General features: G+C 56.1%; 1 protein-coding gene across 2 annotated transcripts in view; it reads left to right on the forward strand.

Annotated features, from left to right (window-relative positions):
- Window positions 1-25,158, forward strand: part of DCHS1 (dachsous cadherin-related 1) — a 120,795-nt gene extending 95,637 nt beyond the window's left edge. For both annotated transcript variants that reach the window (XM_073327118.1, XM_073327119.1), the window contains 6 exons: window positions 5,232-5,443; window positions 6,768-6,922; window positions 10,388-10,518; window positions 11,395-11,681; window positions 19,310-19,448; window positions 19,810-25,158. In XM_073327118.1, coding sequence (XP_073183219.1) covers window positions 5,232-5,443; window positions 6,768-6,922; window positions 10,388-10,518; window positions 11,395-11,681; window positions 19,310-19,448; window positions 19,810-22,424 — 3,539 coding nt within the window. In that variant the 3' untranslated portion in view covers window positions 22,425-25,158. The remainder of the gene's footprint in view (window positions 1-5,231; window positions 5,444-6,767; window positions 6,923-10,387; window positions 10,519-11,394; window positions 11,682-19,309; window positions 19,449-19,809) is intronic.
- Window positions 25,159-25,671: the final 513 nt, after the last annotated feature.

Consider the following 25,671-nt stretch of genomic DNA (forward strand, 5'->3'; position numbering starts at 1 on the left):
CGGTTAGTGGCATTCTGTTACTTTCTTCGTTGGGCCTGTCCTGTAGTAGGTGACTTCTGGGTACTTTTCTGGCTCTGTCAATCTGTTTCTTCACTTCACCAGGTGGGTGTTGTAGTTGTAAGAATGCTTGATAGAGATCTAGTAGGCGTTTGTCTTTGTCTGATGGGTTGGAGCAAATGCGGTTGTATCGTAGAGCTTGGCTGTAGACAATGGATCTTGTGGTGTGGTCTGGATGAAAGCTGGAGGCATGTAGGTAGGAATAGCGGTCAGTAGCTTTCTGGTACAGGGTGGTGTTTATGTGACAATCACTTATTAGCACTGTAGTGTCCAGGAAGTGGATCTCTTGTGTGGACTGGTCCAGGCTGAGGTTGATGGTGGGATGGAAATTGTTGAAATCCTGGTGGAATTCCTCAAGGGCTTCTTTTCCATGGGTCCAGATGATGAAGATGTCATCAATGTAGCACAAGTAGAGTAGGGGCGTTAGGGGACAGGAGCTGAGGAAGCGTTGTTCTAAGTCAGCCATAAAAATGTTGGCATACTGTGGGGCCATACAGGTACGCATAGCAGTGCCGCTGATTTGAAGGTATACATTGTCCCCAAATGTGAAATAGTTATGGGTGAGGACAAAGTCACAAAGTTCAGCCACCAGGTTAGCCGTGACATTATCGGGGATTGTGTTCCTGATTTAGTGTTTATTTAGACAAGCCAGTGAAAAGTCCTGATGGAATCCAGCCGAACATGAGCTCCCAGACAGGTGCTCTAGCTGAGAGGGCAGACACCACCCTGGGGGTCTGGATAAGCAGGGTAGTATCCAGAAGTAGCAAGGAGGTGATATTACCCCTATACGAGATCAGTGAGACCATCACTGGACACTGAAGAACCGCACTACCTCCAGGACTGCACCCCAATCCAAACTGGGATTGTTTAGTCTGCGGAAGAGAAGAATGAGGGGGGATTTGATAGCTGCTTTCAACTACCTGAAAGGGGGTTCCAAAGAGGATGGATCTAAACTGTTCTCAGTGGTAGCTGATGACAGAACAAGGAGTAATGGTCTCAAGTTGCAGTGGGAGAGGTTTAGGTTGGATATGAGGAAAAACTTTTTCACTAGGAGGGTGGTGAAGCACTGGAATGCGTTACCTAGGGAGGTGGTGGAATCTCCTTCCTTAGATATTTTTAAGGTCAGGCTTGACAAAGCCCTGGCTGGGATGATTTAACTGGGAATTGGTCCTGCTTTGAGCAGGGGGTTGGACTAGATGATCTCCTGAGGTCCCTTCCAAACCTGATATTCTGTGATTCTATGATTCTATGAGGCCTCACCAATGTCGAAGAGAGGGGAACGATCACGTCCCTCAATTTGTTGGCAATGCCCCTACTTATACATCCCAAAATGCCATTAGCCTTCTTGGCAACAAGGGCACACTGGTGACTCATATCCAGCTTCTCGTCCACTGTAACCCCTAGGTCCTTTTCTGCAGAACTGCTGCCTAGCCATTTGGTCCCTAGTCTGTTGCGGTGCATGGGATTCTTCTGTCCTAAGTGCAGGATTGTGCACTTGTCCTTGTTGAACCTCAGATTTCTTTTGGCCCAATCCTCTAATTTGTGTAGGTCCCTCTGTATCCTATCCCTCCCCACCAGCGTATCTACCTCTCCTCCCAGTTTAGTGTCCTCTGCAAACTTGCTCAGGGTGCAATCCACACCATCCTCCAGATCATTAATGAAGATACTGAACAAAACCGGCCCCAGGACCGACCCTTGGGGCACTCCACTTGATACCGGCTGCCAACTAGACATGGAGCCATTGATCACTACCCGTTGAGCCTGACAATCTAGCCAACTTTCTATCCACCTTATCGTCCATTCATCCAGCCCATACGTCTTTAACTTGCTGACAAGAATACTGTGGGACACCATGTCAAAAGCTTTGCTAAAGTCAAGGAACAACACATCCACTGCTTTCCCCTCATCCACAGAGCCAGTAATCTCATCATAGAAGGCAATTAGATTAGTCAGGCATGACTTGCCCTTGGTGAATCCATGCTGACTGTTCCTGATCACTTTCCTCTCCTGTAAGTGCTTCAGAATTGATTCCTTGAGGACCTGGTCCATGATTTTTCCGGGGACTGAGGTGAGGCTGACTGGCCTGTAGTTCCCAGGATCCTCCTTCTTCCCTTTTTTAAAAATGGGCACTACATTAGCCTTTTTCCAGTCGTCCGGGACCTCCCACAATCGCCATGAGTTTTCAAAGATAATGGCAAATGGCTCTGCAATCACATCCACCAACTCCTTTAGCACTCTCGGATGCAGCGCATCCAGCCCAATGGTCTTGTGCTCATCCAGGTTTTCTAAATAGTCCCAAACCACTTCTTCACAGAGGGCTGGTCACCTCCTCCCCATGCTGTGCTGCCCAGTGCAGCAGTCTGGGAGCTGACCTTGTTCGTGAAGGCAGAGGCAAAAAAAGCATTGAGTACATTAGCTTTTTCCACATCCTCTGTCACTAGGTTGCCTCCCTCATTCAGTAAGGGGCCCACACTTTCCTTGGCTTTCTTCTTGTTGCTAACATACCTGAAGAAACTCTTCTTGTTAGTCTTAACATCTCTTGCTAGCTGCAACTCCAGGTGTGATTTGGCCTTCCTGATTTCACTCCTGCATCCCCGAGTAATATTTTTATACTCTTCCCTGGTCATTTGTCCAATCTTCCACTTCTTGTAAGCTTCTTTTCTGTGTTTAAGAATAGCAAGGATTTCACTGTTAAGCCAAGCTGGTCGCCTGCCATATTTACTATTCTTTTTACACATCGGGATGGTTTGTCCCTGTAACCTCAATAAGGATTCTTTAAAATACAGCCAGCTCTCCTGGACTCCTTTCCCCCTCATGTTATTCTCCCAGGGGATCCTGCCCATCAGCTCACTGAGGGAGTCAAAGTCTGCTTTTCTGAAGTCCAGGGTCCGCATTCTGCTGCTCTCCTTTCTTCCCTGTGTCAGGACCCTGAACTTGATGATCTCATGGTCACTGCCTCCCAGGTTCCCATCCACGTTTGCTTCCCCTACTAATTGTTTCCCGGTTTGTGAGCAGCAGGTCAAGAAGAGCTCTGCCCCTCGTTGGTTCCTCCAGCACTTGCACCAGGAAATTGTCCTCTACACTTTCCAAAAACTTCCTGGATTTTCTGTGCATCGCTGTATTGCTCTCCCAGCAGATATCAGGGTGTTTGAAGTCCCCCATGAGAACCAGGGCTTGCGATCTAGTAACTTCCGTGAGTTGCCGGAAGAAAGCCTCGTCCACCTCATCTTCCTGGTCCAGTGGTCTATAGCAGACTCCCACCATGACATCACCCTTGTTGATCACACTTCTAAACTTAATCCAGAGACTCTCCGGTTTTTCTGCAGTTTCATTCTTGAGCTCTGAGCAGTCATACTGCTCCCTTACATACAATGCAACTCCCCCACCTTTTCTGCCCTTCCTGTCCTTCCTGAACAGCTTATATCCATCCATGACAGTACTCCAGTCATGTGAATTATCCCACCAAGTCTCTGTTATTCCAATCACATCATAATTCCTTGACTGTGCCAGGACTTCCAGTTCTCCCTGCTTGTTTCCCAGGCTTCTTGCATTTGTGTATAGGCACTTGAGATAACTTGCTGTTTGTCCTGCTTTCTTAGTATGAGGCAGAAACCCTCCCCTTTCGCATTTTCCTGCTCGTGCTTCCTCCCGGTATCCCACGTCCCCACTTACCTCAGGGCTTTGGTCTCCTTCCCCGGGTGAGCCTAGTTTAAAGCCCTCCCCACTAGGTTAGCCAGCCTGCTTGCGAAGATTCTCTTCCCTCTCTTTGTTAGGTGGAGCCCATCTCTGCCTAGCACTCTTCCTTCTTGAAACACCATCCCATGGTCAAAGACTCCAAAGCCTTCTCTCTGACACCACCTGCGTAGCCATTCGTTGACTTCCACAATTCGACAGTCTCTACCCAGGCCTTTTCCTTCTATGGGGAGGAGTTAGATGAGCTTGTAGTTGTCCTTTGGCTAACTTTTCTCTGTGAGCTTGCTAAGGAATGGGAGATTTGACACCAAGTGATAGATGGTTATAACCAACATATCCAGGTAATGTCAGTGTTGGTCACACTGTTGCGTGTTCAGAGGAGGAAGGAAAAAATTCTCTGAATGAGTCATTGGCCATTACAGTCATCAGTGGCATCAGTTGCTCATTACTCTCTTTCACCAGCCATAAATGGCAGGGGTCTGGTGCACAAGTCTTGAGTCAAGACTCCTTTGGAGTGTCCAGAACTTCTTGAGGAGTAAATATACTGGACTCCAGGATTTCAGGCAGGCTGTTGGATGGTGAGTGCAGGCAGGGTGGATCCAGGCTGTCTGAGAAGCCTTCTTGACTATGCATGATCTTTCAGCGCAGTAGAATATAGTCCTTTGCAGCACTTGGTGCTGGGTTCAGATGCAGGTTGTAGCCACCCAGAATTGCTGAAGCAGTTTACCACCCTGAATAGCTCCTCGGGGTGGGATTTGTCAGCTTTAATGGAGCTCATAGGAAGGGTCTCTTGCCATAGGCTTGGAGACATGTTGTTTCATCCTGTCTGCATCAGTCTTTGTTTTCTGCTTTGGCAATTAAATTTCTGCCCCACTCTCTTCATCTGGCTCAAGGTGTCAGCAAACCAAGGAAAGCGGTGTGGAGAGGAAGAGGCTCTTTGGGGTCAATATGTTGCTGGTTGAGGCTAGTGTGGAATGGTAACAATTCACCAGGTCCTCATCCTGTGGGTGGAGTGCTGCTGTCCTTTAGTTGTCTTTGAAATTTAGTAGAGTCCCTGAGTCTTTGCAGCTGAATCAGGATCATAGGTCTGTTTTGTTTCCTGGCAAAGCAGTGACCACTACCTTAATGAGGTGACAGTCTGTGCAGGACGTTGGTTGGGTTGTGATGTCTTTGATCTTGACATCTAGGCTGAAGATGGCAGTAATTCCTAGGCTTCCCCCAAACTCCCTGTGCGACTGTATAGGGGGTTAGCAGCTCTGCCCTGCTGCACAGGAGTGTGAGGAGAAATGCAGTAACAATTGTGAAGTGACCAGCACTGCAGTTCTAGGGTCACAGATGTGCCACAGATAGCTGGATAGATATGTGGGTGCGTGGAGATGTATATGTAAGGGTGTATGTGCTCATGCATGGGCCTGCGCACCATCTTAGTCAGCTTGGTGACCCTGGGACTCCATGCACTGGCTTACCCCGTCCTCTCCTAGGTGCCATCTCAGTGCAGGACTCCAGCAGCCTGGACTTCGAGTCAAGCCCTCGGCTGCGCCTTGTGGTTCAAGCAGAGACTGCCGCCTCCTTTGGCTTCATGGCAGTGAACCTCAACCTGCAGGATGTGAACGACAACTTGCCACGCTTCCAGCTGCAGAACTATGTGGCCTTTATCTGGGAGTCACAGAGCTACGACTCCCCCGTCATACAGGTACCACCGGGGGCGGGGGAGCCCCAGGATGGGGCGATGGGAGCCTCACACATGATGAGTCCAAGGGGCCTGTGGACGGGAAGGGGAGGGCACTGGGCTGGATAGGCCCATTGGTCTAATGGTGGGGGGGAATCGGGGCTGGATGGGCCCATTGGTCTGATCCGGGTGGTGGTGTGGAATCAGGATTGGATGGGCCCACTGGTCTGATTGAGGGGAGGGTCAGGGTTGGGTCAGGGTTGGATGGGCCCATTGGTCTGGCCAGGGGGGTGGAACAGAGCCAGGTGGGCCCAGTGGGCTGATTGGGAGTGGGGGGAAATTGGGGCTGGATGAGCCCATTGGTGTGATCAGGGGCAGGAATTGGGGCTGGATGGGTTCATTGCTCTGCTTGGAGGGGTATCAGAGATGGATGGGCCCATTGGTCTGATTGGGGGGGGGGAATTGGGGCTGTATGAGCCCATTGGTCTGCCTGGGGGGTATAAATTGGGCTGGATGGACCCATTGGTTAGATCGGTGGGAGGGAATTAGGGCTGGATGGGCCCATTGGGCTGATCGAGGAGGGGAAAATCAGGGCTGGATGGGCCCATTGTGCTGATTGGGGGGTATTGAATCTGGATGGGCCCATTGGTCTGATGAAGGGGGCATAGGTCAGGGTTGGATGGGCTTATTGGTCTGACCAGAGGGGTGTAAACAGGGGTTAGATGGTCTCATTGATCTGAGGTGGGGAGAGTAAATTGGGGCCAGACTGGCCCATTGCTCTGATCTGGGGGGTGTAAATTGGGGCTGGAACAGTCCATGGGTCTGAGCCGCAAGCGTGAGATCGGGGCTGGAATGGCCCGTGGGTCTGAGCCGGAAGCGTGAGGTCCGAGCAGAAACGGCCTGTGGGTCTGAGCCGGAAGCATGATATCGGGGCCGGAGTGGGTGGCCTGTGGGTAGCCCGAGAGTCTGAGCCGGAAGCATCAGATTGGGGCCGGAATGGCCCGAGGGTCTGAGCCGGAAGCATCTGATCGGGTCCGGAATGGCCCGAGGGTCTGAGCCGGAAGCATCTGATCGGGGCTGAAACAGCCTGTGGGTCAGAGCTCAAAGCATGAGAGCGGGGTCAGAGTGGCCCGTGCGTCTGAGCCGGAAGCATGAGATTGGGGCCGGAGTGGCCTGTGGCTTTGAGCTGGAAGCATGAGATTGGGGCTGGAGCAGCCCGTGGGTCTGAGCCGGATGCATGAGACCAGGGCTGGAACAGCCTGTGGGTCTGAGCCAGAAGCATAAGGTCGGGGCTGGGGTGGCTCGTGGGTCTGAGCCAGCACACTGAATCCCATGTGTTGTTTTGCAGGTTCTGGCTGACGACCCAGATCAGGGTGCAAATGGTCAGGTGACCTACGCCATCAACCAGTCGCTGCCCATGAATGGCCTGTACCACATTGATGCCCAGATGGGGACCATCACCACTGCAGCCATTCTGGACAGGGAGATCTGGCCACAGACCCGGTGCGTGAAAGCCAGCCAAATGGAATAAGGCGCCGTGTATCCCAGGGATGCGATTAGGGAGAAGTGGGAAATTCTCCATCTCTTAGTGACTTCAGATCCACATTGGCTGCATTAGCAAAATTTAGCTGACTCAAGTCACTGGGCTCCATACACAGAGACCTGGGTGGGCATCGCTAGCATGTGTTATGCAGCCGTTCAGACAAGTTCTGACAGACCCTTCTGGCCATAAACTCTGTGACTCTCACTTGTATTTGGGGCTGGCAGAAAGAACGAATGTCCAGGCACCACACATCTGCCTAGCCTGAACACTCTGGGCATCCCCCAACCCTCTTGCCAAGCTACACACTCTGAGCACCGTTCCCACTGGGCACCATGCTGCCCCATCCCAAGCTCTCTGTGCACCACGTGCCCAATCCCCATATATATCTACCTCTCCCACACCCGCTGGGCAGTATGTAACCTCCCCTTCCACAGACCACGAACTGGTCATCATGCCTGCCCTACAGCCCACAAACTCTGGGCATCGTGGCCCCCTCACAGCTCATATACTCTGGGCACCACACACAGAGCATCCCCACAACCCACGTCCTATGGGCACAATGCAAAGACCCCCCCACAGCCCACACAAACCAGACACAATGGAACGACCCCACACAACCCATGTCCTCTGGGCCCCATGCAACGCCCTCCTACAGACCACATAAACTGGGCACCATGCAATTCCCCACAGCCCTCGCCCTCTGGGCACCATGCTACGACCCCCCACAGCCCACAACCTCTGGGCACAATGCAACGATCCCCCACAGCCCATGTCCTCTGGGCCCTATGCAACGCCCCCCTACAGCCCACACAAACTGGGCACCATACACCTCCCCACAGCCCATGCCCTCTGGGCACCACGCACCTCCCCACAGCCCACGCCCTCTGGGCACCATGCCCCCATTTCCCCCTGTAACGATACTGGTTCTGGTGGGACCCAACTGAGAGTGCCAATTCAGGACAAACTGCTTAAAGCAGGGCAGTTACAGCCCAAGGCTGGGGTTTCTGTGCACATCAAAGCAAACCCAACCAGCCAGACAGATAGGACTTTGGTTTTACCCCACTGGCTAACCACAAGTCACACAAGCCATTCCCTTAGACACTCCAGTTTCCCAGTATCCCCACCAGTGCCACTCGTTATGAGGATGAATGGTTATGAAAACCAATACCCCTGTCAAGGTTCCTCCCCCACTCTGAACTCTAGGGTACAGATGTGGGGACCTGCATGAAAAACCTCCTAAGCTTATCTTTACCAGCTTAGGTCAAAACTTCCCCAAGGTACAAAATATTACACCCGTTATCCTTGGACTGGCCGCTACCACCACCAAACTAATACTAGTTACTGGGGAAGAGCTGTTTGGACGCATCCTTCCCCCCAAAATACTTCCCAAAACCTTGCACCCCACTTCCTGGACAAGGTTTGGTAAAAAGCCTCACCAATTTGCCTAGGTGACTACAGACCCAGACCCTTGGATCTTAAGAACAATGAACAATCCTCCCAACACTTGCACCCCCCCTTTCCTGGGAAATGTTGGATAAAAAGCCTCACCAATTTGCATAGGTGACCACAGACCCAAACCCTTGGATCTGAGAACAATGAAAAAGCATTCAGTGTTTTACAAGAAGACTTTTAATAAAAAATAGAAGTAAATAGAAATAAAGAAATCCCCCCTGTAAAATCAGGATGGTAGATATCTTACAGGGTAATTAGATTCAAAAACATAGAGAACCCCTCTAGGCAAAACCTTAAGTTACAAAAAAGATACACAGACAGAAATAGTTATTCTATTCAGCACAATTCTTTTCTCAGCCATTTAAAGAAATCATAATCTAACACATACCTAGCTAGATTACTTACTAAAAGTTCTAAGGCTCCATTCCTGGTCTATCCCTGGCAGAAACCAGCATACAGACAGACACAGACCCTTTGTTTCTCTCCCTCCTCCCAGCTTTTGAAAGTATCTTGTCTCCTCATTGGTCATTTTGGTCAGGTGCCAGCAAGGTTACCTTTAGCTTCTTAACCCTTTACAGGTGAGAGGAGCTTTCCCCTGGCCAGGAGGGATTTCAAAGGGGTTTACCCTTCCCTTTATATTTATGACAACCCCAGTAAAAGAAAAAAGGTTCTCTTGATCCCAAAGGACCAAGCCCCAGACCCAGGTCAATATACAAATCAGATCTTACCCACAAATCACGCTGTTGCCAATCCTTTCTAATCTAAAATCTTAAAGGTTTATTCATAAAAGGAAGAAGATAGAGATGAGAGCTAGAATTGGTTAAATGGAATCAATTACATACAGTTATGGCAAAGTTCTTGGTTCAGGCTTGTAGCAATGATAGAATAAACTGCAGGTTCAAATCAAGTCTCTGGAGTATATTCCAAGCTGGGATGGATCTTTCAGTCCTTGGTTCACAGCTTCAGTGTAGCAAAGTTTCTCCAGAGGTCAGAAGCAGGACTGAAGACCAGATGGAGGAGCTGCAGCAGCTTTTTATATTTTCTCGCCATGTGGTCTCTGCTTTCTTTGTCCCAAGGACAAGCTGCCCATCCCATGGCCTGGAAACACCTCAGAGTTCTGTCCATAGGCAGGTCCCTGCATGCCTTGCTGAGTCACAAGGTGTGTCTGCCTTCTCTCAATGGGTCAGTTGTGTCGCTGATGGTCCTTAATGGGCCATCCAGCAGGCTGAGCAGAGTTGACACCAACTTGTCTGGGGTGTCACCCAGAAGCATAGCCTAAATTTGAAATACAGACAGAATAGGCCAATATTCATAACTTTTAACTACAAAAATGATACACACATATAGACAGCATAATCCTAATCAGAAAACCATCACCTTGTGTTAGACACCTCATTTGACCCCCTTTATGCAAGATTTGGTGCCACTACAGGACCTTGGTTGCCACAATGATCTATACATTCCCAGATTATGTCAATAACATCACACTCCCACAGCCCACACACTCAGGGCATGATGCACCCCTCTAGCCTATTCACTCTGGACACTCATCCTCCTGTCTCACAGCCCAAGTGTACTGGGCACCCCCCCACCCACAGCTCCATGCCTCCACTAACACTCCCCTCACTCTGAGCACCCAGCCCACACACCTGGGGCTCTGTGCATCATGGAATCATAGAATATCGGGGTTGGAAGGGACCTCAGCAGGTCATCTAGTCCAACCGCTCAAAGCAGGACCCATCCCCAGTTTTTGCCCCAGATTTCTAAATGGCCCCCTCAAGGATTGAACTCTCTACCCTGGGTTTAGCAGGCTAATGCTCAAACCACTGAGCTATCCCTCCCCCCATCCCCTAGCACTCCCCACACTCTGAGGACCCAAACACCTGGGGTTCCATGCATCCTCTTCCAGTGTGCATGCAGGTGCACAGGGTCCTGGACGATGCTGATCCTGCGGCTTTGTCTCTGCCCCGCAGGCTAGTGGTGACAGCGATGGACAGAGGGAACCCGCCTCTCATTGGCTCAGCCACGCTGACCGTGGTGGTGATGGACATCAATGATAACAGCCCCACCATCCCCCTGCCCTGGGAGGTGCGGGTGCCCGAGAGTAAGTGGGGCACAGGGTGGGGGTAGGGTAACATGGAGGCAAGCACGGTAGGGGCTCAAACCCTACTACCTGTGCAATCCTGAGATTTGCATATCAATTAATATGTAAAGACTAATTTACATGAATCCTCAACTCCTTGTCCCATTGCCTCAGGGTGCTGTTCCAGTCAAGGTCTCTAGAGAGACTGCTGGAGGACTCTAACCATAGACGTGGAGCTTAACCACAGAGTCGCAGCCCAGAGTGCCCCTTCTGCAGGGTACTGGCTGGGTGCTGTTGGACAAGACAGGGCAGCACCTCGCACAGCCCTGGGGGCACCAGAGACACTTTCCTGCAGAGCCTCTGGCCTGGGCTGTGGCTGTAGCCCTCTCGCTGGAGAGGGGCTGGTCATGGGTGGCTGAAGGCCGCATCCCAAAGTGGTGCCCTCCTGTCAGCCAGCCCCAGGTTTCCCTCACCCTGCTTCCCCTGCCAGTCCTGGTGCCCCACAGCTAAAGCCCCACACCTCTTTTCCCGCCCGCCCAACTCACCCCTTCTGGAACCCTCTGCTCCCCACACCAGCCCTGGCTACCCTTCCATCAATGCCTGCCCCCTCACCAGCCCCAGCTCCCCTCACAGGAGCCCCCTGCCCTCCCACTCCAGCCCCCATCCGCTGCCACTTAACCCCATGTCAGCCCTGGCTTCTCCCTGCTGGAGCTCCCTCTGACCCTTTCCCTATAGACTACAGGTAACATAGCATCCCCTTCTGGCTCAGTGCTGAGCTGGGTTCCTGTCCCCCGCACAAAAAGCCATGCCTCAGTGGTTCCCTCCCAGCACTTTTGGCTGGGGGCAGGACTCCCAGCACTGAGCCTGTGGGCTGCTGACATGGCACCCCTCCTGCAGACACCCTGCTGGGCACTGAGATCACCCAGGTGACAGGGAACGACGTGGACTCAGGCCCAGCACTCTCCTACACGCTGATGCCGGATGGAGGCACAGCAGGAACCTTCAGCATCCTGCGCTATGGAGGCCGCATCGCCCTGACAGCACCACTGGACTACGAGCAGTGCAGCCACTACGTCCTGACCATCCGCTCCTCTGACTCCCGGCACGAGACCGAGGCCAACCTCACAGTCATTGTGGAAGACATCAACGACAACGCGCCCATCTTCAGCCAGGGCCTCTACCAGGTACTGTGCCGAACACTGCACTATTGCACCTGCTTCTAGGACATGCGCCCCAGAGCCTGCACCAGGTACCACCCAGGGCACTGTCCTAGTCCCCCTGCCACAGGGACACACACGCCAGAGCCTGCACCAGGTACCGCCCCGAGCACTGTCCTAGTCCCCCTGCCACAGGGACACACACCCCAGAGCCTGCACCAGGTACCGCCCCGAGCACTGTCCTAGTCCCCCTGCCACAGGGACACACACCCCAGAGCCTGCACCAGGTACCACCGCGAGCACTGTCCTCGCACCCCTGCCACAGGGACACACACCCCAGAGCCTGCACCAGGTACCACCCCGAGCACTGTCCTCGCACCCCCGCCACAGGGACACACACCCCAGAGCCTGCACCAGGTACCACCGCGAGCACTGTCCTCGCACCCCTGCCACAGGGACACACACCCCAGAGCCTGCACCAGGTACCACCGCGAGCACTGTCCTCGCACCCCTGCCACAGGGACACACACCCCAGAGCCTGCACCAGGTACCACCCCGAGCACTGTACTCGCACCCCCGCCACAGGGACACACATCCCAGAGCCTGCACCAGGTACCACCGCGAGCACTGTCCTCGCACCCCTGCCACAGGGACACACACCCCAGAGCCTGCACCAGGTACCGCCCCGAGCACTGTCCTAGTCCCCCTGCCACAAGGACACACACCGCAGAGCCTGCACCAGGTACCGCCCAGGGCACTGTCCTAGTCCCCCTGCCACAGGGACACACACCCCAGAGCCTGCACCAGGTACCACCCAGGGCACTGTCCTAGTCCCCCTGCCACAGGGACACACACCCCAGAGCCTGCACCAGGTACCACCCCGAGCACTGTCCTAGTCCTCCTGCCACAGGGACACACACCCCAGAGCCTACACCAGGTACCGCCCCGAGCACTGTCCTAGTCCACCTGCCACAGGGACACACACCCCAGAGCCTGCACCAGGTACCGCCCCGAGCACTGTCCTAGCACCCCCGCCACAGGGATACACACCCCAGAGCCTGCACCAGGTACCGCCCCGAGCCCTGTCCTAGTCCTCCTGCCACAGGGACACACACCCCAGAGCCTGCACCAGGTACCGCCCCGAGCACTGTCCTAGCCCCCCCGCCACAGGGACACACACCCCAGAGCCTGCACCAGGTACCACCCCGAGCACTGTCCTAGTCCCCCTGCCACAGGGACACACACCCCAGAGCCTGCACCAGGTACCGCCCCGAGCACTGTCCTAGCCCCCCCGCCACAGGGACACACACCCCAGAGCCTGCCCAGGTACCACCCCGAGCACTGTCCTAGTCCCCCTGCCACAGGGACACACACCCCAGAGTCTGCACCAGGTACCGCCCCGAGCACTGTCCTAGTCCCCCTGCCACAGGGACACACACCCCAGAGCCTGCACCAGGTACCGCCCCGAGCACTGTCCTAGTCCCCCTGCCACAGGGACACACACCCCAGAGCCTGCACCAGGTACCGCCCCGAGCACTGTCCTAGCACCCCCGCCACAGGGATACACACCCCAGAGCCTGCACCAGGTACCGCCCCGAGCCCTGTCGTAGTCCTCCTGCCACAGGGACACACACCCCAGAGCCTGCACCAGGTACTGCCCCGAGCACTGTCCTAGCCCCCCCGCCACAGGGACACACACCCCAGAGCCTGCACCAGGTACCACCCCGAGCACTGTCCTAGTCCCCCTGCCACAGGGACACACACCCCAGAGCCTGCACCAGGTACCGCCCCGAGCACTGTCCTAGCCCCCCCGCCACAGGGACACACACCCCAGAGCCTGCTCAGGTACCACCCCGAGCACTGTCCTAGTCCCCCTGCCACAGGGACACACACCCCAGAGCCTGCACCAGGTACCACCCAGGGCACTGTCCTAGTCCCCCTGCCACAGGGACACATACCCCAGAGCCTGCACCAGGTACCACCCCGAGCACTGTCCTAGCCCCCCCGCCACAGGGACACACACCCCAGAGCCTGCCCAGGTACCACCCCGAGCACTGTCCTAGTCCCCCTGCCACAGGGACACACACCCCAGAGCCTGCACCAGGTACCACCCAGGGCACTGTCCTAGTCCCCCTGCCACAGGGACACATACCCCAGAGCCTGCACCAGGTACCACCCCGAGCACTGTCCTAGCCCCCCCGCCACAGGGACACACACCCCAGAGCCTGCACCAGGTACCGCCCCAAGCACTGTCCTCGCACCCCGCCACAGGGACACACACCCCAGAGCCTGCACCAGGTACCGCCCAGGGCACTGTCCTAGTCCCCCTGCCACAGGGACACACACCCCAGAGCCTGCACCAGGTACCGCCCAGGGCACTGTCCTCGCACCCCCGCCACAGGGACACACACCCCAGAGCCTGCACCAGATACCACCCCGAGCACTGTCCTAGTCCCCCTGCCACAGGGACACACACCCCAGAGCCTGCACCAGGTACCGCCCAGGGCACTGTCCTAGCCCCCCCGCCACAGGGACACACACCCCAGAGTCTGCACCAGGTACCGCCCCGAGCACTGTCCTAGTCCCCCTGTCACAGGGACACACACCCCAGAGCCTGCACCAGGTACCGCCCCGAGCTCTGTCCTCGTGCACCTGCCACAGGGACACACACCCCAGAGCCTGCACCAGGTACCACCCAGGGCACTGTCCTAGTCCCCCTGCCACAGGGACACACACCCCAGAGCCTGCACCAGGTACCGCCCCGAGCACTGTCCTAGCACCCCCGCCACAGGGACACACACCCCAGAGCCTGCACCAGGTACCGCCCAGGGCACTGTCCTAGTCCCCCTGCCACAGGGACACACCCCCCAGAGCCTGCACCAGGTAACGCCCCGAGCACTGTCCTAGTCCCCCTGCCACAGGGACACACACCCCAGAGCCTACACCAGGTACCGCCCAGGGCACTGTCCTAGCCCCCCCGCCACAGGGACACACACCCCAGAGCCTGCACCAGGTACCGCCCCGAGCACTGTCCTAGTCCCCCTGCCACAGGGACACACACCCCAGAGCCTGCACCAGGTACCGCCCCGAGCACTGTCCTCGCACCCCGCCACAGGGACACACACTCCAGAGCCTGCACCAGGTACCGCCCAGGGCACTGTCCTAGTCCCCCTGCCACAGGGACACACACCCCAGAGCCTCACCAGGTACCGCCCAGCATCACTCCCCAGCACCCCCCACAGACAGACAGACACAAACAAACACCGTAGAGCCCTCTACTAGGTATTGCCCAGTTCTACTACACTAGCACCGGCCCCCATGGAACATTGGGACCTTCACCTGCATGTGCCTGGGCCACTCCCAGGTGCCCTCTGGGTCAGGGTAGAGAGATTTGCCTGGGTCAATGGCATTAACCTCTGTCTATGGCCCATCTCTCCCGGTAAACCCACTGGTATTTCTCTGCCTCCTTGGATCCAGCCAATGGGCCCATCTGTGACAGACTGGTGCGCTGCACCAAAGGCCCAGACCTGCAGGGCATATTGACAGTATGGGGCATGTATCCTGAAAACTGGCATCTCGGGGTCACAGTGGAGAAGCAGCTCAGCGTGATCTCCCAGTGTGATGCTGGGACAAAGGGCTAATGCAATCCCTGGATGCGTACACAGGAAACTCTGGAGCAGAGAGGTTATTTTACTTCCATTGGCACTGGTGTGGCCACTGTTGGAATCCCGAGTCCAGTTCTGGTGCCCACAATTCAACAAGAATGTTGAACAATGTGGGAGGATTCACAAAAGAGCGACAAGAACGACTAAAGGACTGGAAAACCTGCCTTATAAGAACCGAGGACTGGACGGGACCTCCTGAGTCATCTTGTCCATTCCTCGGCTAGCCCAGGCAGGCTCAGGCAGGCTCTTTCTATATTCCTGTTCACAAACTTATCCAGGTCCGTTTTAAAGCGAGTTGAGTTGTTTGCATCCCCTACTCTTATTGGGAGGCTGCTCCAAGCCATCCCCACTCTGGTGGTTAGAAACCTTCTGATTCCCAGCCTGAGTTTGCTCCTGGCCAGTTTGTCCCCATTGGTTCTTGTGTCAGCATTGTCCTTTAGCACCCACAGCTCTTCTCTCCCTGGGATTTACCCCTACAGTGTATTTAGAGAAAGCAGTCAGAATCCCCGCTCAGCCTTGGTGTTGCCAGGCTAACAAGCAAAGCTCTTCCAGTCTCTCTCACAAGGCCCTCTGTTCCCCGGTTCATCCTAACACCCTTCCATGGTGGGTTGGACCTGATGTATAGGGGTCCCACTGAGCCCGCCCGTTCCACCAGCCTGGGCTCCCTCACCCTGTCCTACATTCACACACACACACAGGTAGGGACACACCTAGCTGTAGAATCACAGAATCTGCAATCAGCTCTGTGTAGGAAGACTCAGCTCAGGGAATTGCCTAGCACTCAGGTGCAAACACCCTCTGGAGTGTAACCCAAAATTTTATTGTCTTGCACTGTATAGAGATCTATACAGTGTAAGATCATGACATTTACTCTCGCCTGGGCTCAGCCCCTGCCCATTTAGTTCCTTTGTTTCTTCAGGTGTTTTCAGCAGTTTTCCTTTTTGGGCAGGGAGGCAGTGGAGAAGAGCCAAGATTAACTCACTTCCCAGCCTTAAATAGGAGTTGCATATGACGGGAACCCTTTGTTTCCCAGTTTGACTTCCACTCCCTCTTAATGGAAAAACACTAGATGTCCAAGATGGGGTCTAGTACCAGGTGAGACGATCACCTGACCCTGCAGTGTCAAATCAGCATCCCAGGAAACTTCTCAGGAAGGAGGGAGATTAGTATCTTCAAAGTCCTATTGTCCTTCTTAATGGTCCATCCAGGCTGTTTGCATACTGTCTGGTGGGATGTTCCCCAGGTGAAAACACAGCTGTAATTATTACACAGTCAATATTTCTAACTTCAGATACAGACATGATACATGCATACAAATTGGATAATCATATTCAGTAAATCTTTCCAATGATATCTCACATGATCTACATTGCATAAAACGTATCTTAGTTATGCCATATTCATATCATAACAATATTTCTGTGAATAATATGGGGTGTAGTGTTACACCTCCCCCCTTAGATTACTGCCAGAGGTTTAGTTACTGACTAATGTGAAGGCAGTGTGCCTAAAATTCTCTTTAGGGCTTAAGTATCAGAGGGGTACGCGTGTTAGTCTGGATCTGTAAAAGAGGCAAAGAGTCCTGTGGCACCTTATAGACTAACAGACGTCTGTTAGTCTATAAGGTGCCACAGGACTCTTTGCCGCTTTAGGGCTTAATTATTTAATTTCTTAGTGTTACCAAAAATTGTATTGTTACCCACAGATGTTTTCACAAAGTTCTAGGTTCCTTTTTCCAAGTTGCCTGAAAGCCTTTTATTGTGCAGCATGGTTAACATAATGTAGATATTAATATCTTCTAGAGTGTAGGTGTTTTGGCATTTAGCCACCAACACCATGAGGAGGTGTGACTCAGTTTCCCCTTCCACACAGCAGTCTAGATTGGTTATGCTTTCTCTGCTGTGCCAAGCTCTAAGCCTGTTTACAGGTACTAGCTGAGAAGCAGTATTCTTACAGGACGTCCGTGTTACCACTCCTAGCCTGGACCAAAGTTTCTTCCAAAAATCATGCATGTTACACATTTTTAAAGGATTTACTATGAGTACCAAATTCTTGGTCTCAACCCATAGATCAGGGGTCTCAAAGTCCCAGTCTGCGGGCCATCTGCGGCCCACGGAAACTTTTTAAAAAGTTCTTTCATCTGGCCCTCATGTCTATCGACTGTGGGGGGGAGGGAGGGGAGCAGGCAGGAGAGATTCACATGTCCCTCCCCCTAACGTTGCTCCATCCTGCTGCTCCTGGGACCCTCCCAGGGGTTGCACTTGGCAATGGGCAGTTCCCTATCCCTGCTGTTGCTGGGGAAGCCACAGAGGAGAGACCTATGCAGCCACCCTGCCTGCTGTCTGCTACAAGCGCTGCCCCCCACAGCCCCATTGGCTGGGGAGAGAGGGACAGAGATATCATCACTAGTTGCTGGGCGGAGTCAGCCGGTGGAGGCAGCATCATAAGTTGTCAGGCAGAGTCAGCCATGGAGGCAGGGTCAGCTGGCGCCGCATGAGGCCAAGGAAGCAAGGGAAAAGGGTGGGAACGGGCTGGGACGTGGTGTGAACACCATCTTCAGTGACATTTTTGGCTCACTGGGAGGATTTGAGGACTGGCACTGGCCCTAAGGTAAATTGAGTTTGAGACCCCTGCCATAGATTGTGTATTAAGAGACATAACTGCAGAAGCAAATTTCATGTCAGGGAAGTGCTTCCAAGTATGATTATCATACCACGCCTTCTGTTTAGACAGTCCAGTTTGTTCAGCATTTCTTGTATTTTTCATCCCCTTTCTCTACCAGAGTATGTGTTAATAAGGTGCATATCGTTAACCGTGAGAGGCATTAACCATGGGAACCAAGTACCAGGGGAAGTGATAGATTCTCCATCCCTTGATGCCCAAGGCTGGATTAACCCATCAGTGGGCCATAGGCACTATTCTCTTATGGGCCCTTACCTTCTTATGAATAACAACACCCAGCCGTACAATACTCTTGCCATGGCTCGGCTGGCCATGCTGTGGATCTACCAGGATTGGTTGCTCATCCTGCTGCTACTCAGGGCCTGCTGACTATGGCAGTGCTGCAATGCTAATCCCTCAAATTGGGCCTGGCCACCCCTGTCATGATGGCGGTACAGGGAGACCAAATGTAGGGAGTGGCATTGTGATCCTTGTCATGGTGAGCAGCAGCAGGATGGGCAGCTGGTCTGGTAAATTCACCACATGGCCAGCCCAGTTGCAGCGAACGTACTGTGGGCTGGGTCCCAGGAATGCTACGTTGATCAACCTCATTAATGGCTGTGGCTCCACGCTGCATGTGCCTTCGGGGGTTCAGTCACTCACAGGTTACTGGGCTCATGACAGCAGTAAATGGCCTGGTCAGACACAATGATCTGTTGGACCCTTCTGGTCTTACATGCTAACACCCTGCACTCTAGCCAGATCAAGCCAATGTGCCCGTCTAGCCTGCTGTTCCCCACTCCTGGATCAGAGAAGTGGGGCTGCACAGCCTGGTGTGCCCGCCTCTCTCCAGAGCCTGATGCTTCTAGGGCAGGCACACCCTGCCTGTGACTCCCCCGCCAAACTGGGAGCCATTGCCAGAGCTCCGGGGTGAGCCCCAGGAGAAGCCTGAGAGGGGACATAATAACAGTTTTCAAGTATGTAAAAGGTTATTACAAGGAGGAGGGAGAAAAATAGTTCTTTTTAACCTCTGAGGATAGGACAAGAGGGCTTAAATTGCAGCAAGGGCGGTTTAGTTTGGACAGTAGGAAAAACTTCCTAACTGTCAGGGTGGTTAAGGACTGGAATAAATGGCCTAGGGAGGTTGTGGAATCTCCAGCATTGGAGATTTTTAAGAGCAGGTTAGACAAACACCTGTCAGGGATGGTCTTCTAGACAATACGTAGTCCAGCCATGAGTGCAGGGACTGGACTAGATGACCTCTCGAGGTCCCTTCCAGTCCTATGATTCCTAGGAGTCTGACGGTTCTGGGCTTTGCTTTCCTCTCAGGTGGCATTGCTGGAGCACACGCCAGCAGGCAGCACCATCCTCACCGTCAGTGCCACGGACAGGGACTCTGGCAGCAATGGGGAGCTCACCTATCGCCTGGCTGTGCCCAGCTCTGATGTCTCCATCAACCCCAGCAACGGTAGGTGGGAAGGTGCTGCTGTGCCTGGGAGAAGCAGCTCCATCCCATGCCAGCAACAGGGAGCTGTTAACTGGCTTCCTGGGGACAGCGATATCTCTTTCAGGGCCCCACAGCCTGGAGCTGTCTGACTTCCCCCCAGCGGTGACCCCCATCACCAGTGGGAGTGGGTCTGGCCTCCCTATTTTGCCTTGAGGTTAATAAGTCCCCTGACTCTTCTCACCCCAGGGGGTGGGGGTTGCTTCTGGCCCCACCTTCCCCCACTCCCAACACTCTCCCCACCCCTATGCTCACCCATTGGTGCCTGGCAGGCTCTGCGCCCCTGCCCAGGGCTGCACTGACTGACTACTCTGTCCTCACACAGGAACGCTGTTCACCTCCCGCCAGGTGGAGCTGGATGCAAACCAGCCCACGCTGGACCTGGTGGTGGAGGTGTGTGACCATGGCTCTCCCAGCCTCTCGGCCTGGACCACAGTGCAGATCCAGGTGCTGGACGTGAATGACCACAGCCCCACCTTTCAGCAGGCGCATTACAATGCCTGTGTCCCTGAGGACCTGCACCCGGGCACCACCGTGCTGACGCTAGAGGCAGGTGACGCTGACCTGTCCCGGGAGAACGCCGGCTTTGACTACACCATCGTCAGTGGCAACAGTGGCAATGCCTTCCAGGTGGAGAGCCACGTGGGCTGGTCTCGGGGGCACCTGCGCACGCAGGGAGCCGTGGTGCTGGTGGAGGCGCTAGACTTCGAAGCCACCCCCGTTTACAATTTGACAGTGGCAGCCTCGGACCGGGGTGTGCCGCAGCGCAGCACCACCTTGCCAGTGCTAGTCACTGTGCTGGATGTCAACGACAACCCGCCCGTCTTTGCCCGGGCCGAGTACCGCACGGCCGTGAGCGAGAGCACCCCCCCGGGCACCGAGCTGCTGCGGCTGGCAGCCCACGACGCCGACTCGGGCCCCTATGGCCAGGTGCACTACAGCATCAGCTCCGGGGATCAGTGTGGGCTCTTCCAGCTGCATGAGGCCACAGGCGCCCTGCGCCTGGCACAGCCCCTAGACCGAGAGACCCAGGCCCTGCACAGCCTGGTGGTGCAGGCGTCTGACGGCCCCGGCGGGCATTTCACGCTGGTGCCCATCACCATTGAAGTGAAGGACGTCAATGACAACACACCCTACTTCCCGGTGGAGATGCTGAGCACGAGCGTGCAGGAGAATCTGCCGCCAGGCACCCTGGTCACCACTCTGCATGCTATCGACGCCGACACCGGGGCTTTCGGAGAGCTGCACTACGCTGTGCTGGAGCAGGCAGTGGGGGAGCTGGGAGCCCCTGAGGGCAGGGATGTCTTCTTCATTAACCGCTCTTCCGGGGAGCTACGCTCCCGTCTCGCCTTTGACTACGAGCGCGCCAAGACCTTCCAGCTGCTGGTGCAGGCCACAGACGCTGGCAACGCCTCAGCCACCGTCACCGTGCGGGTGCTGGTGACCGGCGAGGATGAGTACAGTCCTGTCTTCCTGAGCCCTGACTTCAGCTTCGAGGTGCCTGAGGGTGCCCACAAGGGCCAGAGCATTGGCCGGGTGTTGGCCACTGACGAGGACGAGGGTGTGGACGGCGTGGTGCTCTACTCTTTAGCTAAGCCCTCACCATACTTCGGGGTCAACCAGACCACCGGCACCATCTACCTGCGCGTGGACAGCCAGCCAGAGCCAGCAGGGCGCCCCAAGCGGGAGCCACGAGAGATGAGCCTGGAGGTGCAGGCCCGCAGCCCCCTGCCTTCCTCCCGCTCGGCCTCTGCTCAGGTCTCCATCGACATCACCCACACCTCCTTCGGCCTGGCTCCGGACCTCAACTTGCTGCTGGTAGTAGCTGTAGCTGCCTCCCTGGGCGTGGTGGTGGTGCTGGCCGCCGTGGCCATCGTCCTGGTGCTGGTCCGCTCCCGGCACCAACAGGGACACAAGAAGCCAGAGCAGGACTCGCAGCTCAACCGCATGCAGAGTGGCTCCTTGCAGAAGCTAGGCCATGAGGAGCCAGTGCTTCCCGGCAGTGACCGCATCTACCACCAGGCCCTGCCAGGCTATGGCAGTGAGTCAGCCGGACCCTACCCGCGGGGTGGCTCCCTGGACCCCTCCCACTCCAGCGGGCGTGGCTCAGCCGAGGCAGCCGAGGACGATGAGATCCGGATGATTAACGAATACCCACGTGTGGCCAGCGTCACCTCCTCCATGCAGGAGCACATCTCAGCCCGCGGTCCCGACTCGGGCATCCAGCAGGACGCCGACCAGCTCTCTGACATCTCCTGTGAGCCCACCACTCTGGAGAGCGCCCAGTGGTTCAAGACCAAGAAGGGCTCCAGCCTGCTGCTGCCTGGGCAGCCGCCCCAGCTGTACCGCGACGAAGGGGGCAGTAGCACCTTCCTGGGCGTGGGCTGCGGCCTGAGCGTCTCCTCCCACCCCAAGGACTACACCTTCCCCGAGGATGGCAAGCCCTCTGTGGAGGGCTCCCTCACCGCCGTTGTGGCTAGTGAGGAGGAGCTCCGTGGCAGCTACAACTGGGATTACCTGCTGAACTGGTGCCCCCAGTTCCAGCCCCTGGCCAGCGTCTTCACCGAGATCGCCCGGCTCAAGGATGAGAGCTCCCTGCGCAAGCCCTTCCAAGCCAAGCCCAAGGCAGAGCCCAAGCCCCGCATTGATCCGCCGCCCCTTATCACCTCGGTGGCCCATCCCGGGGCCAAGTCAGTGCCCCCCAAGCCAGCAGTGGGCAGGACCTTCCCGCACCTGTCTTCCCTGCGCCGCTCACCCATCAGCCACGAGGGGTCCATCTCCTCCTCGGCCATGTCGCCCAGCTTCTCGCCCTCGCTGTCCCCGCTGGCTGCCCGCTCCCCCGTGGTGTCGCCTTTTGGTGTCTCCCAGGGGCCCTCAGCCTCTGTCATCAGCGCCGAGCACTCGCTGGAGCTCCCTGAGGAAGCTGAGCTCAGGATTTAGCCAGGCTCCCATGGACTCTCAGCCCCTCCTGCTATTCTCTGCAGCCTCCAGGTGCGGCGGGGGCGGAAGAGCTGGATCTGCCACCCCCACAGGCTGCTTCATTCTCAGACCCCAGCAGGTTGCTGCTTCTGGTTCCAGTCGCTCCACATGGGCTGCCAGTTCCACTACTAATTTCAGCGCCCCGATAGGTTGCTTGCGGTGGTGCTGGTCCCACTGCCTCAAATGGCTGCCGGTTCTGGTGCTGGTGTCAGACCTGCTCTCTCATGGTACTGTTTGCCCTGAGTGGTGGGGGCGGGGGGCGAAGTGGTGTCCTCGCCACCCCTGTGATGGCCATGGCCGCTCGTGACCTCATTCCTCCAGTCCTGTGGGCCAAGCTGCCCAGCCGGGAGTGGCAGCAGCTGTACCTGCCTGGGATTTAGTTTGGGGGGCCGGACTGTGAGCTAGAGGCCGGGAAAGCGCTGGGTGAAGGTTTCTGGGGTGGGGACACATTCCAAAGGGGTGGGGGGAGCATGGGCCAGCATACCAGACATCATGCCATGCACATGGACAGAGCTCACTCCACCACACTGAGCTGGCTGTCTCCCACTCCCCATCACCTCCAACTTGTAGGCCCATCGGTGAGGGCTGATCCTGTTCCCTGTAGACCTACCAAGACCCAGGAGAAATCCCATTCCCTGCAGGCCTGTCCAGCCCCAGAATGGGGGGAAATCTGGATACAGGGCAGGGAAACAGGACACAGGGGGATCTGGGGGATGGGATACCCTACACCGCAGGTCTGGCCTAACACAGGGTGGAGGGTCCTATTCCCACAAACCCCTCCAGTCACAGTGGGGAACAGATCCTGTTCCCTGCAGTCTTGCCAGGGGGAAGGAGGGAGGGAATCCTGTTCCCTGCTGCCCCATCCAGTCCCCAGGGCAGGGGATCCTGTTCCCTGTAGACCCATCGAGACCCCAGGGGGGATCCTGTTCCCTGCCACCCCATCCAGACTCAGGGAAGGAATTCCATTCCCTGCAGGCTCGTCTGGCTCCGGGGGGCAGATCTGGTTCCCCACAGATCATCCACACCAGGAGCTTTCCAGCTCATTGATTCTGTTTTTTGCTGCTGAGACAAGCTGCATAGAGGAAGCAGCTTTAGGAGGGCCAGAGACCCTGAGGGCTGCCACAGAACCACGCCTGTTCCATGGGCATGCCCTGATTCCCAGCCACTTCACCCCTTGGGCATCACCTGTACCAGGGCCAGAGACACGCTTGGGCCCCTCCCATGACTGAGCCGGTCCTGTGGCCCCTGGAGGGACAGGGCAGATGGAGACAGCATGGACCGCACCTGGGGCTTTCAGCAGCTGTAAGCCCCACCTGGGTGTGTTGCTGCACTTTCTCTTTCGGCCGCAAGACAGCATCCAAAAGAGCCCGCCGCCCCCCAGTCTGTGCAGCCACAGTGCCCCCTTTCCCAGGCAGGGGCAGGTCTGTGCAGCCATGAGGACCCCTTCCCCAGCCAGGGTGGGTCTGTGCAGCCATGAGGACCCCTTCTCCAAGCAGGGGCAGGTCTGTGCAGCCATGAGGACCCCTTCCCCAGCCAGGGTGGGTCTGTGCAGCCATGATGCCTTATCCAGGTAAGGGCCTGTGCTGCTGCAATGCCCTGCTGGTGGAGGGGTGGGGGCAGAGGGGGTCTGTGCAGCCACAATGCCCCCTCCCGCACCGGAGGGGGGGTCTGTGCAGTTGAAAGACACCCCCTGCCCATCTGCCTTGGGCTGGGGTCCCTGCATCCAGGGCCTCCACTGTAGGAGCCCCATATTCCCCTGTGGGAGGGGTGGACAATTGGTTGTGGCTGCTCATCTCCCCTCCATGTGGTGCTGTGAGCATGGCACGGGTACATGCTCCCATAGTCCCCACCCTCCTGCTGCCACCCGTGTCTCACTGCAGCCCATCTTGGTGCCCCAGTGTCACTCTCACATGCTCAGCCCTGGCACCAGAATGTCTTGCACAACCCTGTGTCTTGCACAAGCCTGGGCTATGGGGCTGCACCAACTGGAATTGGACACACGCTGCGACAGACAGGCAGCATGCTCCCCTGCCATCCAGCACCATGCACAGTACCAAGGCCGGGTCCAGGACCCCTGAGGGGATGACAGAGGCTCTCCATCCTGCCCAGCTACGTTTGGGGGGCTACATCTGTCTGTTCGCTTCCATCCACCAGGCTGCAGCAATAACCCGGCAGGAGGGCTAGCACCTGGGCGCACAAAGCAATCAGATGCTGGGCTGACAGGGTGAGGCGGGGACAGAGCAGCGCAGGGTGCAGCAGATGTGAACAGGCTGTTGCGGGGGGAGGGTGCAGCCACCTAAGGTGTGACTTGGTGGGTGTGGTTGGGGGAGGGTGCAGCAGGGGACTGGGTGTGGCTGGGGACAGGTGGGTATATAACAGCAGGGGATAGAGTGCCCCTTCCCCCAGCTGTGGGAGAAAAACTTTGTGGTTTGATTGTGAAAGTTTCATGCTGGAATTTTGTGGCTCAGCCCTGCCCCCTCCCTCCATCAGTCCTGCCCCCCACCTCTCTGCGCTCAGCTGCCCCCACTTTGGCCCCGCCCATCTGTGCCCAGCCCCCTCCATCAGCTCAGCTCAGTCACCTTGAGCTGCTTTTCCCAGTGCTCGTTGGGCATTTCAGCCCAAGTGTGGTTCTCTAGCACCCTCACTTATCCTGGGACAGGGACATGCAGGAGTACCCGGGGGTGGGGAGAGCCTGGGGTTGGTGGTGACATGGGGGGTAGGAACCAAGGGGCAGGGTAGTGACCTGGGGGGGCTGCGGTGACATGGGGGGTGGCCCAGAGGGGGTGCGGTGACATGGGGAGAGCCTGTGGCAGGGGTTGAGGTCCCCTGGGAAGACGGAACAGAAGCCGCAGTGCAGGGCACTTGCTAAGGTGCAATGCTCCCCTGGCCGCAGCAGAACTAAGGGGCTACAGCCCCGGAGCTGGGGCCCTGCCACGTGATCCCCTGTCGCAGGCAGGGCTGGGCTGTGTTCCTGGGGCAGCAGGAGTGGACAGGGGCAGTGGCCCAGAGAATTCTCTGCCCAGCCCAGGACTAGGGTATCCCTGTGCCCCTCCCGCTGGGATCTGAAGGTCTTGTCCTCACTCTGCCCCTAATGCAGCCCTAAAGCAGGTAACAGGCTCCAAGGGGCTCCTGCCCAAGAGATCCGTCTCCCCAGTGACCGCTGGGTCCCTCACACTAGCCCCAATGTGTGTCAAGGCGAGGACATGGA

Source organism: Lepidochelys kempii, unplaced genomic scaffold (assembly GCF_965140265.1).
Source record: "Lepidochelys kempii isolate rLepKem1 unplaced genomic scaffold, rLepKem1.hap2 scaffold_61, whole genome shotgun sequence".
Classification (NCBI taxonomy): domain Eukaryota; kingdom Metazoa; phylum Chordata; order Testudines; family Cheloniidae; genus Lepidochelys; species Lepidochelys kempii.